The sequence below is a fragment of the Phyllostomus discolor genome, chromosome 9, assembly GCF_004126475.2.
Source record: "Phyllostomus discolor isolate MPI-MPIP mPhyDis1 chromosome 9, mPhyDis1.pri.v3, whole genome shotgun sequence".
Classification (NCBI taxonomy): Eukaryota; Metazoa; Chordata; class Mammalia; order Chiroptera; family Phyllostomidae; genus Phyllostomus; species Phyllostomus discolor.
The window spans coordinates 48,848,352-48,863,541 of NC_040911.2; the positions used below are offsets into that span (position 1 = coordinate 48,848,352).

General features: G+C 41.8%; 1 protein-coding gene across 3 annotated transcripts in view; it reads right to left on the bottom strand.

Annotated features, from left to right (window-relative positions):
* Positions 1-3,862: 3,862 nt before the first annotated feature.
* Positions 3,863-15,190, bottom strand: part of PPP4R1 (protein phosphatase 4 regulatory subunit 1) — a 77,185-nt gene continuing 65,857 nt past the window's right edge. For 2 of the 3 annotated variants that reach the window (XM_028523658.2, XM_028523659.2), the window contains exons 15-19: positions 13,478-13,740; positions 6,981-7,101; positions 6,753-6,887; positions 5,932-6,073; positions 3,863-5,024 (exon numbers count right to left, since the gene is read on the bottom strand). In XM_028523658.2, the coding sequence (XP_028379459.1) occupies positions 4,861-5,024; positions 5,932-6,073; positions 6,753-6,887; positions 6,981-7,101; positions 13,478-13,740 (825 nt within the window). In that variant the 3' untranslated portion in view covers positions 3,863-4,860. The remainder of the gene's footprint in view (positions 5,025-5,931; positions 6,074-6,752; positions 6,888-6,980; positions 7,102-13,477; positions 13,741-15,190) is intronic. The other variant, XM_036009323.1, reaches the window with a different exon arrangement.

Here is a 15,190-nt window from a genome sequence, read left to right on the forward strand (position 1 = left end):
AGCAGTATGGTTATTGCAGTGTGGCTTTCCTGACAGGGATCTGTCAGGCAGATTACTTACCTAATGCTGATCTGATGATTCCTGAGTGACTGGATTCAGTTTCTAGGAGAGCTGGGACTGATTGTATGTCTCTGCTTGGTGATATTGGACCTACTGGGTTGTTTTCACAACAGGAAACTGAGGCTCAAAGCAGTGGTATAACTTGTAGGTGGTTGTTATTGCCTACATTGTCACCACACACCCGAGACCAAGAGGGAATGAAGCAGTGTCTGCGGGTACCCTGGAGTCAGAAGTTCCAATGGGCTCAAAATAGATGGGCATGGGGAAGATAAACAAGTGTGATCTCCTCTGAACTAGAGTGCCACAGCTCCAATAAAGGGCAAGAACTGATGATAAGTCCAGCTACAATTAGAGAAAGCAAGAGCCATCTCTTTGGGAGGGTGTGTGTAGCTTTCTGAAAAGGTTGCACCAATAATTTTTTAGTTTGTTTCACAGGGGGATTAAAAAAATACACAATTTACTGTTACTCAGATTGTGCCAATGACCTCTGCTGTCAGCCTTCATAAGCAGGGACCCAGTAGTATAGAGGGAATGGTAGGTTTTCTGGAATGAAACATTAAATTGGCCTCAGTGGATATGGCGGCCCAAACAGGCACAACCTGAGGGCAGCTCCTCCAGGGGTGAAGAGACCCAAGGAGAAGTGGTGTACAGCCCCTTGGGTTCAGTCTGTTGACTTAGGCTAATCTTATTACTGTGGGGTCATTATGTGTATAGACACACCTTGTTCTATTTGAATTTCAGACCAACAGTGACTAGCACCTAAGTGCAAGAATGTCCCATGCAATCCACATTTGAGGATCCGGAGGATTTGATTTATGAGCCCTTTTGCCCATAGCAGTTAAGCTCAACAAAACCTTTTTCTGGCTTTTCTCAATTTTTTAGGTCTGGTAATGCTGACATAGTTTCTCAGCTATCAAGTGGGCTAATAATGCCTATTACAAAAGGTTAAATGATTCGTAGTACTGTACACATCAGTTGTTATTGCTTGAGAGACACAAAAGAAGCCAGGAAGGATCTAGAATTAACCAGATTTGGCTCATTGCCCCAAATGTAAAAATGTGTGGATTACTCGCTAAGCACATGCATGCACATACATGTTCTGATGCTGATATTTGTGGGCTGCCTGTGATTTGGTCACAACCTGTAGTTCTAAAGATGGTGAGCCAAATGGAGTAAATAGTCTGGGCAGCTGGAGCAGGCAGCTACACTAATTCTATGACCCTGTTGTACCTGGCCAGCCCTCGTTGCTTCTGGCATCTGCAGGAAATCTGTTGCTGTATATTCCTAGGATTTGGGTTCAGCAGCTGGTGCTGCCATCACAGCTGGGTCATGACCGATTATCACAGTGGCCACTGTGTGGGTAGTTGACAATCCATCTTAAAGCATTTGTTTGCAACTTAGTGGAAAAATGCAAATATTAAATGCTTAACAATCTCTGATTATTGTGCTGTTGAAGATACAAAATAATGGGCCATGACTGGTGTGGCTCAGTTGGTTGGGTGTCATCCCACAAAGCAAAAGGTCACCAGTTCAATTCCTGGTCAGGGCATGTGCCTGTGTTATAGATTTGGTCCTCAGTTGGGGCACATATGAGAACCATTTGATTGACGTTTCTCTCCCTCCCATCCCCTTTCTAAAAATGAATAAAATCTTTTTTTTTAAAAAAAGCCTTATCAGTGTGAAAGATTCATATGCTAAAATTACCTACTAAAAACCCTAAATAACAGATCTTGCCAAATTTAAATCAGCAACATTTGGTGTAAAAGATAAATAGAGCTTGGTAGAAGTAAACCTACAACAGCAGTATAAAATGTCACATAGACTAAAATCTGACCATCGAATGGAACATTTGTCAAGTTTTCTAGAAAAAGAATTCTTAAGGAAAATAATTTCCGTAAAAGTATAAAACTAGTCTCTATAGAAGATGGATTCAGAAAGTGACTTAATGGAGTTCACAGAAACTTGTTCAAAAACATCACTGCTAGAATTTTTAAGTCAAAATGTTCTCAAGGTCAAAATGTCTATTGGGTAGAAACATTCCTATTTAAGGGGTCACAAAATTACCTCAGTTTGGAGGTTCTGATGGAGGGATTTGAGAGTTGGGCCTCCTTTCCCACCATTACCTAAAATGCAATCTGGTTTTCTAGTGAGAAAGAGACACATGAACTGTGTAGGCCCTGACCTATCCAGGTTGCTTAAAAACCATGAAGGGCCAGGCCAGGCCACCCTCCACGTGGAGGTCCCAGTGTGTCCATCCACACATGGGCTCTGGTGCAAGGTGCTTTTGGGTGCAGAAAACCCAGCCAGCCCCATTCCTCCCGCTGACACCTCTCCCAGGTGGCCAGCGCTTACGAATGGCTCTAGTAGACGTTTCTACACCTAGTGCGAGTTTATAAAGGCTTATGGCAGAAATTAAAAAATACAAAACCAGTCTTGCTTACTCATTTATTTCTAGACCCAACTTTTCCTCTGGTTTGTCAGGATTATTCATTTTAAAGAGACCATTTGCCTGGTTGAGTTGTTGGGTCCTTTTCCCCCTTTACTCACTGCTTCTCTAGGATTTACAGAAATGTTACCATGCATGGAAATGGTCATGTGGCCTGGAACCTGGGACACAGCACTCTTTCCTACAGATGGTCAGTTTAAAACCTTGCCACCCCTCCTTGCAGCATCGCTCCAATGCCTCCCAATACACTAAGCACACACGCCTGGTGTTTCAGGCATTCCATGTTCCCCTGCAAAACTGACACTGGAAGGGACATGAGATTCTGGATGTTTTCTTCGGCATACTCAGCTCGCAGTGCGCTGAGGAATGGGGGATGAGAAATGCTCGTCCCCATAGAAACTGGGACTTGGACTTAAGAGGTCTAAGAAGAATCAGTAATTAGCAGTGTACCCAGTGCCTGCCCAGCAGACTGAGAATTGCCCAGAACAGTGTCTCCTGACGATATGCTGGCAGCTTGGGCAGCTTAGGGCTCTAACCTGGTGGTGCTGTCAGGAACTTGGAGTGCTTGTCCAATTCAGAGTTTGAAGGCTTGAAAAACCACCATGGTCTGGCACCAGAGAAATATCCCTGAGTTGGCAAAGGAGGTGACAGTTGGGCCACTCCACTGAGCAGTCCAATAGGAAGTCGGCTGGCCAGGTAAATTCAGTGGGGGACACTTTGAAAGCTCACAAAAGCTTGCAACATGTTTCTTAGACAAGGGTGGAGACAACATTTAGCATCCCATGAGCTAGGAGTCAGGCAGGATGGTGAGGAAGGAGCCTGTGTGTGGGAGGGTACGGAGGGAGGGGAGGAAGGATACCTGGCAATGACCAAGTACATGGGCTGAGAAAAATGCAGTTTCCTTCCTTACCTTGGTTATTAAAAAATCCAAAGATATCTCAGAAGATCTAAGATTATCTGCCAGTATTAAAATCCCAACGGGGACATAATTATTGCCATTCTATTAATTTTTCTATTGTGAAGTTAATAGTTTGAGTACAAATTGTTTCTGCCTCCTGGGAGATTTCAAATAACTGCTGAATCATCAGTTTTCTAGATTGGTTTACTTTTGTAACTGCCTCTGGAAGCCCATCTTTTCCCTTGGAAGAACTTGTGTAACAAAAGCCTCACGTTAGACAGGATCCAACAGCCCTCGCTATCCTCAGAATTCCGCTGCCACAGCTTGTAACACACCTGACAGAGGACAAGCCACACCTGGATCAGCCTTGGGGAGCACAGCACCCAGAACTGCCACCTGCCAAGAGCAGAACCCTGCCCAGGGGGCATGTGCAGATTTCAAAGAAATTACTAAACTAGTCAAAAGAGAAAATTTTAATCTAGTTTTCCCATTTTATACTAAGTCAGTAATACAGGTCACAAATTGCATTTATTCGCAGATAGCTATAAAACAATCAAAAGTGTATATATCTCTCTATACAGATCTTAATAAATTTTATTGGACAAGAGAACTTGTGCCACAACAGTTTAAACAGCATGATTAAAGACTGCAACACTCCTAAGAGTGGTCACAGATATGTACAGTATGTGAAGAAAAAGTTGCACCTCAGAGCTGATCATGATCAAGTTAAAAACACCTGACGTACAGTATATGTGCTAATTTCATTCAGGTCATGACCAGCATGAAAACAAAAAATTCAGGACATATAGATAACTCAGCAAATGTTCTGTAAAGGTGTACAGCAATATGCTGCATTTATGAGTTAAAATCATATTCTACTTTAGTGTTAGCATCAAGCCCTTAGGAGAAATTTTTAAAATCTCCTTTTCTGTTAATACATATCAAAACTATTCACACTTAGGGCTGGATGGGCGGCTAAACACAGAACCGCACAGGTCCTTGCCTGCATGGGAACAGCGAGGGCTAATACTGAATGTCTCTTTCATATCCTGGCTCACAGCCACCTTCTGGCTATAATTCCATCTATCAGTCATTAAATAAAACCAGGAGAAAGCAACCCAGGTCTCTGGGAATCTCACCCCTTCCATAAGGAAAATGCTCTGCCAATTCAAGTTTCACTCAGTCAGGAAGACAGAAGATTTAAGGCCTTGGTGACAATTATAATCCTCTGAGAAATTATTTTCCCTTAAAGTCAAGATAAGATAATAGTGTTTACTGTACTTTTCTTGACTGTTAAAATCCCTGGTGTCGATGTAGGCAACTTGCATCTGCAATTAAGCCTGCAAGAGAGGAAGGTCTCTCTTCCTCCCCAAAGCGTCCTAGCTCACACACGTGTGCAACACGTGTCGAACCTCGGCTTCTTAGGAAGCAGGAAAGACACCGAGGTTTACACTTTCTAGTAGGTTGAGGAAGCTGTGCTCATGGCATCTTCAGAGATTTTGGTACTGGCAGGGTGGATGCTTGCAAAGTACTTGACATCACTGTCACGATCCATCTGAAGAGCCATGATGGTTTGTTCTACAGCTTCCTGATGACAGCTGGCAGAGGTTAGGAAATAGTCTGGAAGAGAAAAGTGAGATTACAAACAGTCTAACATCTCAGTTTTGTTAACAAGAACACAAAGTTGTAAGTATGCTAAAATGATTTTTCTACAAGTGAAAACACAGCTATGCTGAATTATAAACAGTAACTCAAATTGATTTGTTATGTCAAAAAGATTCCCAAATATAAGAAAGATGTATCCTGACTGACTATATCTCATAATGTTCAATGGCATGGAAACTAATAAATACATTAAAACCTGCACTAGCTATTAATTGGCTCAGTAAAAGGAAGAACACTTCCAAATACCAAACATACATGGAACCAGAGTCTTCTCTAGCCATTTTATTGTAATTGCTGTTTTTAAAAAAAGAGTTCTAGAGGAAAAACAAAAATCATTCACTCAAATCCTTTGAGGTCCATTAAAGACGTCTTTCTGTGATTCATTCATGAGTTCATACATTCAAATGATACTAAGCATTTGAGGGGATTACAATAAATAAAACCACCTGACTTTTGAGGAGCTTATAATCTGCATCAAAGCAAATCACATGGAGCATTTGTTTTCTGTCTGATGAATGAAGAGAAGGAAACACAAACATACCTCCTGGCCAAGGGGTGCAGGAGTGCTCCAGAAGCAGCAATTTTTCATAGTCATAAGTGAATGCCCAATTTTTAAACTAGTAAGATTTAAATCATAAAAAGATTCACCAAGAACAGAAGGGCAATAATTAAAAGTCCCTTTCTTCACCCTTCAATCTTCTGTGTCCTCTCACAGAAAGAACCACTGTGAACAACTTACAATATATTCCTCTATCATATTCTTTCTATTTACATATCATACTGCTTAGATTCTCATCTATTCAATAGTCTCCGAATCTTCTTCCTGCCACAGACAATTTTCCTGAATGAGTCGCGTACCTACCTTTTTCTAGTAGAGTCTGTCTTAAGGTCTTTGCAAGCAGCACTCGAACATTTGGAACCCTATCATTTGCTAAGGTTAGCAAATGCGGCATCAGGTGCACAGCAAACTGGTCCATGGGAAGGCAATCATCTTCAATGACAGTCTGGGGAAAAGTAACTACTTTAGATTTTCCAATTCAGTTTAAGTAAGCCATAATACTAGCTAACAAAGTTTTTTAGTAACAACATAATTGCTACAGATTTTAGTTACTGCTTTTCAAACCAATATTCCAGGCACTTGGGAACTCAAAGCAAAAATGCCATAATTAAGTCATAATTAAGTCCCCACTAAGATACAGTTTTTAAACTGCTCCACCAAGACCTCACGTGTTCCTGATCACATTCATTTTCACACCTTCACTATGGTCCAGACCCCAAGTGCCCTCTAGAGCAGGGATCCCCAATGTCCTGGCCTGTTAGGAACCAGGCTGCACAGCAGGAGATAAGCTTGAATGTAATGACTAGAATCATCCCCAAACCTTCTGTCCTAACCTGGTCCATGGAAAAATCGTCTTCCACAAAACTAGTCCCTAGTGTCAAAAAGGTTGGGGACCACTGCTCTAGGGGACTGCTGTGGATGCACCAGCTTTATAAGGAGCTCAGTGGGCTACACAGCGGACTTGGTGAACCAGGGAGATACCCAACTGAGAAATGGAATCCTATAAACAATCAGGTGGCAAAGTTCTGTCCTTTAAGAATAAGAAAGAGAGTGTTGAGAGAGGTAAGGAGTAAACCTAGGTATACATACAAAAATGTGCCACAAATGGCTATGTCTTTGCTTACCTGGCAGACAAAGACAAAGGCCTGACGACCAGACCACTTGGGACATCTACCAAAGTTTTCCACAAGCTCATGGATGAGGTCTACTCCGAATGTTGGCGGTGTTGCCATGTGCAGCTTCTTTACCATCTCACTGACCTAGGAGAGTGAATATGGAGAAGTGACAAATATCTCCATTTTCTGATCTTATTAAATACTGTGATCTAAAATTGTAAATGTTTTAACACATACCAACTTGTAAGAAATCCAACGAACAGAAGAAACTTTATCTGCACATAGATTCAGAGCAATGGGGCGTAAATAGTCATACACATCTCTGGGACTATATAATTCTAGAAGTAGAATCAGCTGTCTACAAAAATAAATTAGAACAATAGTTAAAATTTTAAAAAACATGAAAATAGGATGATCATCTGAATAATCTGTAATACTGGTTACTATTTGTAAGATGAACATATGCAAAGATTGGTGATTCATTCACCTGGTGTCTCATGCATGGCATTACCTTCGGTCTCTGTATGTGTGTCCACAGGGACAGAGACAGAGCAAAGCATTTCCTAACATGAAACACATTTTCCCCCATAGCTTAGACTGTGCTGAGAAACCTTCGTCTACAATCAGTTATCTAAATAAGAAAGTTCTAGCAGTTTAAGGTAACCTAATGTGTACTTATTGAGGCTCTAAGCGGCTTCTAAGGGAATGATACATTTACTAGGGGTAAGATAAGTGAGTGGTCCTCTAACAACTGTTTCTATTATTGCTGATGAGAACTGAAGACTAAGCATCCACCAGGCTCATTTGAGAAGATGCAACAATGCTCATGAAGAAATCACTTGAATGTGAATGAGACTATTGCCTTTCAGATTTTATGTTTGAGATTATTTACATCTATAAACAGCAGGAAGTGAACTGTGGTCATGGTCTTGGATACCAGCCATAATCATGGTCCAAAAATATTAAATGGAAAATTCCAGAAACAAGCAATTCATAAGTTTTAAATTATACACTGTTCACAGTAGTGTGATAAAATCTTGAGCCATCCCATTCCTTCCTGCCTGGGACTGAAATATCCCTTTGTCTAGCATCTCCACACTGCACATGCTACCTATCTGTCAGTCACTTGGTAGCTGACTAGCAGATCAACCAACAGAGCTTGCTGTGTCCAAGTAAACCTAAATGTACTTAATAATGGTCCCAAAGCACAAGAATAGTAATACTGGCAATCTGGATATGCCAAAGAGAAGCATTAAGTGCTTCCTTTAAATGAAAAGGTGAAAGTTCTTGACTTAATTTAAAAAAAAAAACAAACCCCGACTACTAACATTAAGATCTATAATAAGGACAAATCTAACTGGGAAATTGCCTAATTTATAACAAACTTTATCATAGATATGGATATATAGGAGGAAACACAGTGCACATATAGGGTTTGGACCTATCTGTGGTTTTGTAATGGGGTGAAGAGCATGGGTCCCTGATAATCCTACAGGAAGGACTGGGGGAAGAGAACAGTGGAAGGTATAGTGTTTTAAGGCACATTGGACTGTCAAGGCAAAATTAATAGCCATGTGCCTTCCTAAAGGGAATAAGACTACTGCCCAGGGCGCACTGCATATGTGCCTGTGAGAATGTGTAGTGATTCATGATATGGCAGGCGACGAACATACCCACCCTGGATGCCTGTGTGTCACTGGGAACTCTTGCCATGACTAAAGATGGCAGCCAAAAGAGGGTCAGACACTGGGGAGCTGACAAAAATGGTGGACAGTAACACTCCATAGGAAAAGCAGGATGTGAGGTCACATAGGAAGTTCCACTGCGCATTTGAATTAGGGCGGGATGAAGGTCAGAGAAGGGAAAGATGTGAGGAGGAGGAGGAGGAGGAAGACTGCACCGGAGTCAGCCATGAGGTCTGCCTGGAGAAGACAGTGGCAGAGCTGACGGAGCTGCGAGAACCCGCCAGGCCAAGCACAGACACATGAGAGATGCCTGGAGCTGGACTGTGACCAGGGATGCGGAGTTGTAGACTCCTGCCTCTGACATACAGAGAAGGCACTCTCTTGGTATGGGGACTTTTGGTAAGGGGCTTTAGAGCTTGGTGTAAGCTCTCTCTCCTCCTGGGCTTTCAGCATTTGGATGTCCTGGGCTTCTGGCCCTGCTCCCTGCAGGGAGAGAAGCACTTGTGGGATCAAGAGCTGTGGGGCCCACTGGGGACTGAGACCCCACAGAGGATGGGAGCCCACTCCTGGAGGTGGGGTCCCATGCTGGGACAGTGTAACACAGCACATGGTTTCCTGAACTCCTACATGGAGATGGGGAGCAGTCTACCCCAGATCCTGATGGAGAGAGCTGATCTGAGAGGATGGCAACTCTGAAACTCGCAAGAGCACATTCCAGAGGAGATGAAGATCTGTTTCTGTGACTGGTTGATAAGGACATGGGGAACTTCTGGGCATAGTTTTAGCTTGTAGTTTTTTGGGGAGCAAGGAGAGTTCTAAGTCTTATGGGAGAGAAGGCCTCTGAGCAGGAGTGCTCTCAGTACCCCCAAGGTTGAAACCCTGTTAATAAAAAACTGTTTCCTTCAACACTAATTGTTGGGTCATGTAGATTGGAGGCACCAAGTGGCTGAGCCCCAGTTTGCTCAGTTAAAGGTTCAGGTATCCACTATGGGTCTTAGAATATGTCCTTCAAGGATAAGGGGTGACTGCTATTATAACCATCAAAATAGATAATGTAGCAATGACAAAGGCACCTGCATACATACATAAGCAGAAATCCTCAAAAAGAAATGCACACTTAATGACTCTATTTACTGACACTGCAAACTTTCTCACTGACCTCTCCTGGGTGTCCATGAGAAAGTCAGGGGTCAGGAAAGGAAACTGGAGAGGTCTCTTAATAGGCAGAAAGTGACTGACGGATACTGGGGACAGGTGTGAAACCCCATGCAACCCCCTGGGCTCTTCTCTCATATAAAGCGAAGCCTTAAGCTACTAGTGGAGACAAACTGTAGCTGCAGGTAGAAGAGAAGAAAAAACTCTTCCAAGGAGAAGAGCAGCAAAGCTTCTCAAGCTAAGACCCTACATTGATACAAAGCAGAATTCTTCTCCTGCTGAGCAGGAGCAAGAATTCTGAGAAAGCCCAGGCACACAGGGCCTCGAAAATCTGAGGCTGAACCAAAATAAAAGCAATTCCCTCATATCCCAGAACAGGTCTATCTCATTGTAAACAGTCTACAGGGAGGGGAGAGGCAAGAGAAAAGAGCCATGTGTTCCCCAGAAGGCAGGAGCAGCTGAAAGCTGAGGGTGGACTATTAACACATGAAAAGGCCCAGCAGCACTCCAGCTTTCACCCTTACCTTCAGCAAGAGGCAGACGCAGCCCACAGACACAAGCTCACAGCTTACGGGGCACTAAAGGTAACCACAACAACAATGATCCCAAATCCAGCTCAGTCCAGGCTAGATGGCCTCAACCCTCCACACTAATGGAGAAGAGGTGTGTCCATTTCTAGTCAGAAATAAGGCATGCTAGAACTCAGTGCAGGGACATCTTTAATGCACTGAAACAAAAACTGTTGGCCTGCAATTCTATATGGCCACTGTGGAAAATACTTCGGCAGTTCCTCAACAAATTAAACAAAGAATTACCAATGACACAGCAAATCTACCTCAAACTGAAAACAGGTGTGCAAATAAAAACTTGTACATGAATGTTCAGGGCACCATACTCATAACAGTTAAAAGACAGAAACAACCCAAATACCCATCAATGGAACAATGGATTTTAAAAACTGGTATATTAATGCAATAAAGTATTCTTCAATCATAGAAAGCAATAAAATGTTGAAACATGCTAAATATAACATGAATAAATCTTAAAAACATTATGCTAAATGAAGCCAGACACAAAGTCACATTATAATTCCCTTTATATAAAATGCTTATGATACTATACTTATCAAGATGGCAATGTAGGCACATATGCTCATCTCTTCGCACAACCACATCAAAATCACAACTAAAATACAAAACCACCATCATTCAGGAATGTCAGTAATCAAGCTGAATAGAAATCTGACAATTACGGAATTAAAGAAACAACATCCATCCAGGCTGGTAGGAGGGGAGCAGACACCGAATGTGCTGATCCTACACTAATGTGGATAAAAATTTGGGACAGGTATCTCAGGAGCAAGGAGTCCCAGACCCACACCAGGACCCCCAGTGCCAGGAAGATAAGTCCCCACAACTTCTGGCTGCAAGAACCAGTGGGGATTGAGTCAGTGGAAGAAACTTCTGGAGCTCCAAGCAGTTGCTCTCGGGAACCCGCACACAGCCTCACTTACTCATACTCACTCCCTTTGAGCTCTAGCACCTGCTAGCAGCTTGAAAGGCACCAGTGGTACACAGGGAGAGAACGAAGTGTCTCGGATAAAGGCAAGCAGTGGCCATTGTCCCATTGTTAAACCCTCCCCACACAGAGCCAGTAAACTGTATCTGAAACTCCATCAACCTGGCTAACACTGTTTGACCCACCTGGGAGATCCCCAGAGGCTCTGTCCCATCCAAATTTAGAGCCCACCCAAGCTGCTTTTCCATAAGAATGGCTGGTCTTGGCTCCTAAATCCTATCAAACAAACAACAGCTGGCTTCAATGAGCCCTAGTGTCAACCAGCTTAGATTCACAACTTGGCCTCCTCTGGAATCTCCAAGCCCCGCACAAGTAGCAGCCATCTCAGATTGCTTTACAGCTCAGGCAGGGTGCCCCAGGTAAAACACAGGTGTGTGTGGGGGGGGGGGGGGATCATGTACCACCCAGGAAACCCAGGGCCAGTGAACCCAGTGGACAGCTACAGACCATGTTAGAGCACCACCACCCTGTCCCTGCACAGCTGATCCTCATTGGAGAGCAGAGGTTGGTAGTCAGTGGTCACAGCCAGTCCTTGCAGCTGACTGGCCTGGGTAAATCCCTCCCACTGATCTGCCAACAGCAACTAAGGCTCAACTACAAGAGGAGGATGTACTCAGCCCACATGGATGGTGCACTTCAGGTACCCAGCTTGGGTGATAAGAGAGGCTGTGTCACTGGACCCTATAAGACACCTACTACATTAGGCCACACTATCAAGACATGGAGTCAAAGCAGCTCTACCTAGTACACAGAAGCAAACACAGGGAGGCTGCCAAAATGGGAGACAAAGAAACACGGCCCAAACGAAAGAACAGATAAAAACTTCAGAAAAAAGAGCTAAACGAAATAGAGATAAGCAATCTATTAGATGCAAAGTTCAAAATACTGTTTATAAGGATGTTCAAGGAACTTAGTGAGGACCTCAGCAGCATAAAAGACCCAATCAGAAATGAAAGATATACTAACTGAAATAAATAACAATTTACAATGAAACAACTGGAGAGTGGATGAAGCCATGAATCAAATCAATGATTTGGAACATAAGGAAGCAAAAACCACCTCTCAGAACAACAACAAGAAAAAAGAATCCCAAAAAAAGTAGATAGTATAAACAGCATTTGGGACAACTTCCAGAAGTTCAATAATCATAGGGATGGCAGAAGAAGAGAAAGAGCAAGAAATTGGAAATCTATCTGAAAAAATAATAAAAGAAAACTTCCCTATTTTGGCAAAGGAAACAGACATGCAAGTCTAGGAAGTGCAGCAAGTCCCAATTATGATAGATGCAAAGAGGCCCACTCCAAGACACATCATAATCAAAATGCCAGAGGTTAAAGATAAAGATAGATTCCTAAAGGTGGCAAGAGAAAAGAAGTTACCAGATGGCTGCCAGATTTGAGGGGCGAGGGGGAGAATGGGTGAAGAGGTGAGGGGATTAAGAAATACAGAATAACCATGGGGATGTAAAGTACAGTATAGGAAATGGAGTTGCCAAAGAACTTATACATGACTCATGGACATGAACAATGGTGAGGGTACTGCCTGAGGGGGTAGGGGGCGCTGGGTTTAAGGGGGCAAAGAGGGGAAGCTCAGGACAACTGTAATAGCATAATCAATAAAATATTATTTTTAAAAAAAATAAATAAAATGCTCAGAATAGGCAAATCCAGAGACTGAGAGTAGATTAATGACTTCCAGGAGCTGGGGGCAGAGAGGGGTAAAGGATTTCTTTTGAGATGATGAGATGTTCTAGAATGATACAGGGCTAAATGGTCGTATAATATTGTGGATTTACAAAACATCATCAGTTGTAACTTTGGTTATGTGTATTTTACCACAAATTTTTAAAAAGAGAAATAGAGTTAAAAAAAAAGTTAAGAGAATTCACTGCAAAGAAATGTTAAAGGAATAGGATACCAGAAAGAAACTTGGATCTACAAAATGTAATGAGCAAATATAGGGTATGGTAAAGATGAGGTAAATATATGCCCCTCCAAACATATTTTTTTTATAATATCCCTGATACTAAACTGCTAGCAGTTTTTAATAAGGCTTTTTTTAGATTTTATTTATTTATTTTTAGAGAAGGAAGGGAGGGAGATAGAGATAGAGAGATAGAGAGATAGAGAGAGAGAGAGAGAGAGAGAAACATCAATGTGCAGTTGCTGGGGGCCATGGCCTGCAACCGGCATGTACCCGGCATGGGAATCGAACCTGGGACACTTTGGTTCGCAACCCGCGGTCAATCCACTGAGCTACGCCAGCTAGGGCTGAAAAAAAAAATCAAACATATTCTAATAAACTGTTAGAACTTACTCAGCCAATTCAGCTCGAAAGCGCCAATTTCTACTATTATCTGTCACCAAAAACTCCTGAAGTTGATAAAGATATTCTCTTCTTTTATCAATATGAAGCAGCTTCAGAAAATCATGCAAGTGTTTAAGGACACCTATCCTGACCTCATCGAGGTCTTTTAAAAAGCCATTAAAAATAGGAACCAGGTCAGCAGCTGTCAGCTGATCTCCAAGAATCACTGCAAGCTCATGGATGGAGAAGGCTAAAGTTCTTCGAACTTTCCACTGCAGAAATAAAAATAATTGCATTAGTAATCTAAATACAAAGTACTTTAACTTTTAGACAATACAGTAGTTCCCCATTATGTGCAGTTTTACTTTCCAAGGTCTCAGTTCCTCTGGTCAACTGTGGTCCTAAAATATTAAGTAGAAAATGCCAGAAATAAACAATGCCTAAGTTTTAAATTGAGTACCATTCTAAGCAGTGTGATGAATGCTGCCATCCCTCTGCATCCCACCCGGGACATGAATCATCCATCCCTTTGTCAGCCTCCCCTGCTGAGTGTGCCCCCAGCCCATTAGTAAAAGTCATGTTGATTATCATATATTGATTATTGTGGTATTGCAGTGCTTGTGTTCAAGTAATCAGCATTTTACTTAATAATGGTGCCAAAGCACAAGAGCAGTGATGCTGGCAATGTGGACATGCTAAAGTAAAAGTTATTGACTTAACAAGGACAAAAAAAAAATCATATGCTGAAGCTGCTAAGATCTATAGTAAGAATGAATCTTCTATCCATGAAATTGTGAGGGAGAAAGAAATTCATGCCAGTTTGCTAGGAAAGAGAAATCACATTCAAATAACTTTCACTAGAGTATATTGTTTTAATTGTTCTATTTTATTAGTTATTAATCTCTTACTGTGCTTAATTTATAAATTAGACTTAATCCTAGGTATATACACATGGGAAAAAACAATATTTTCAGGGTTTGGTACTAGCTACGTTTTCAGGCATCCACTGGGGGTCTTGGATTATAGCCCCTATAGATAAGGGGGGGACTGTATATAATGACTGATAAACATTTCAATGCTATTAATCTCAAAAAATTAAATAATAATAATAGTAATAATAATAAATACTAAGTTTTAAGTACCTACTATGCATCAAAAACTGGCAAAAAATATTTAAATCCCTGCACAATTGTATTATCTTCTTTTCATTTATGAAGAAAAAAGTTTGGAAATTATTATGCCATAGCTTTTTATAGTTTTCTGAACAGTGGATGCCTGATTTACTGATGTCCCACACTGACCAAAGCCTGACTAGTATCATCCTCTTGTTACTATTCCCCTTCCAATTCCTGTGCAGCCTACTACAGATTTAGAAAAACAACAAAACTAGTTTTTAAGGAATTGGCAATTAAAGAAATACAAGAATAGAAAAGTCCTTTGTGGACTGCCCTAGAAAAAGAACTATAAAGAAATGCCTCAACCTGGCCGGGCAGCTCAGTCAGTTGGAGCGTCAATCCGCAGTCGAGGTGTGTAGGGGAGGCAACCAACCAATCAATGTTTCTCTGTCATATCAATGGTTTTTTCTCTCTCCTCTCTCTCTTTCTCCTTCCCCCCACCCTGCTCTCTAAAATCAATGAAACAACCACACATAACCTTGGGTAAGGATTAAAAAACAATAATAATGAAAAGAAATGCCTTGCATTTACAGGAAACTAATTTAAA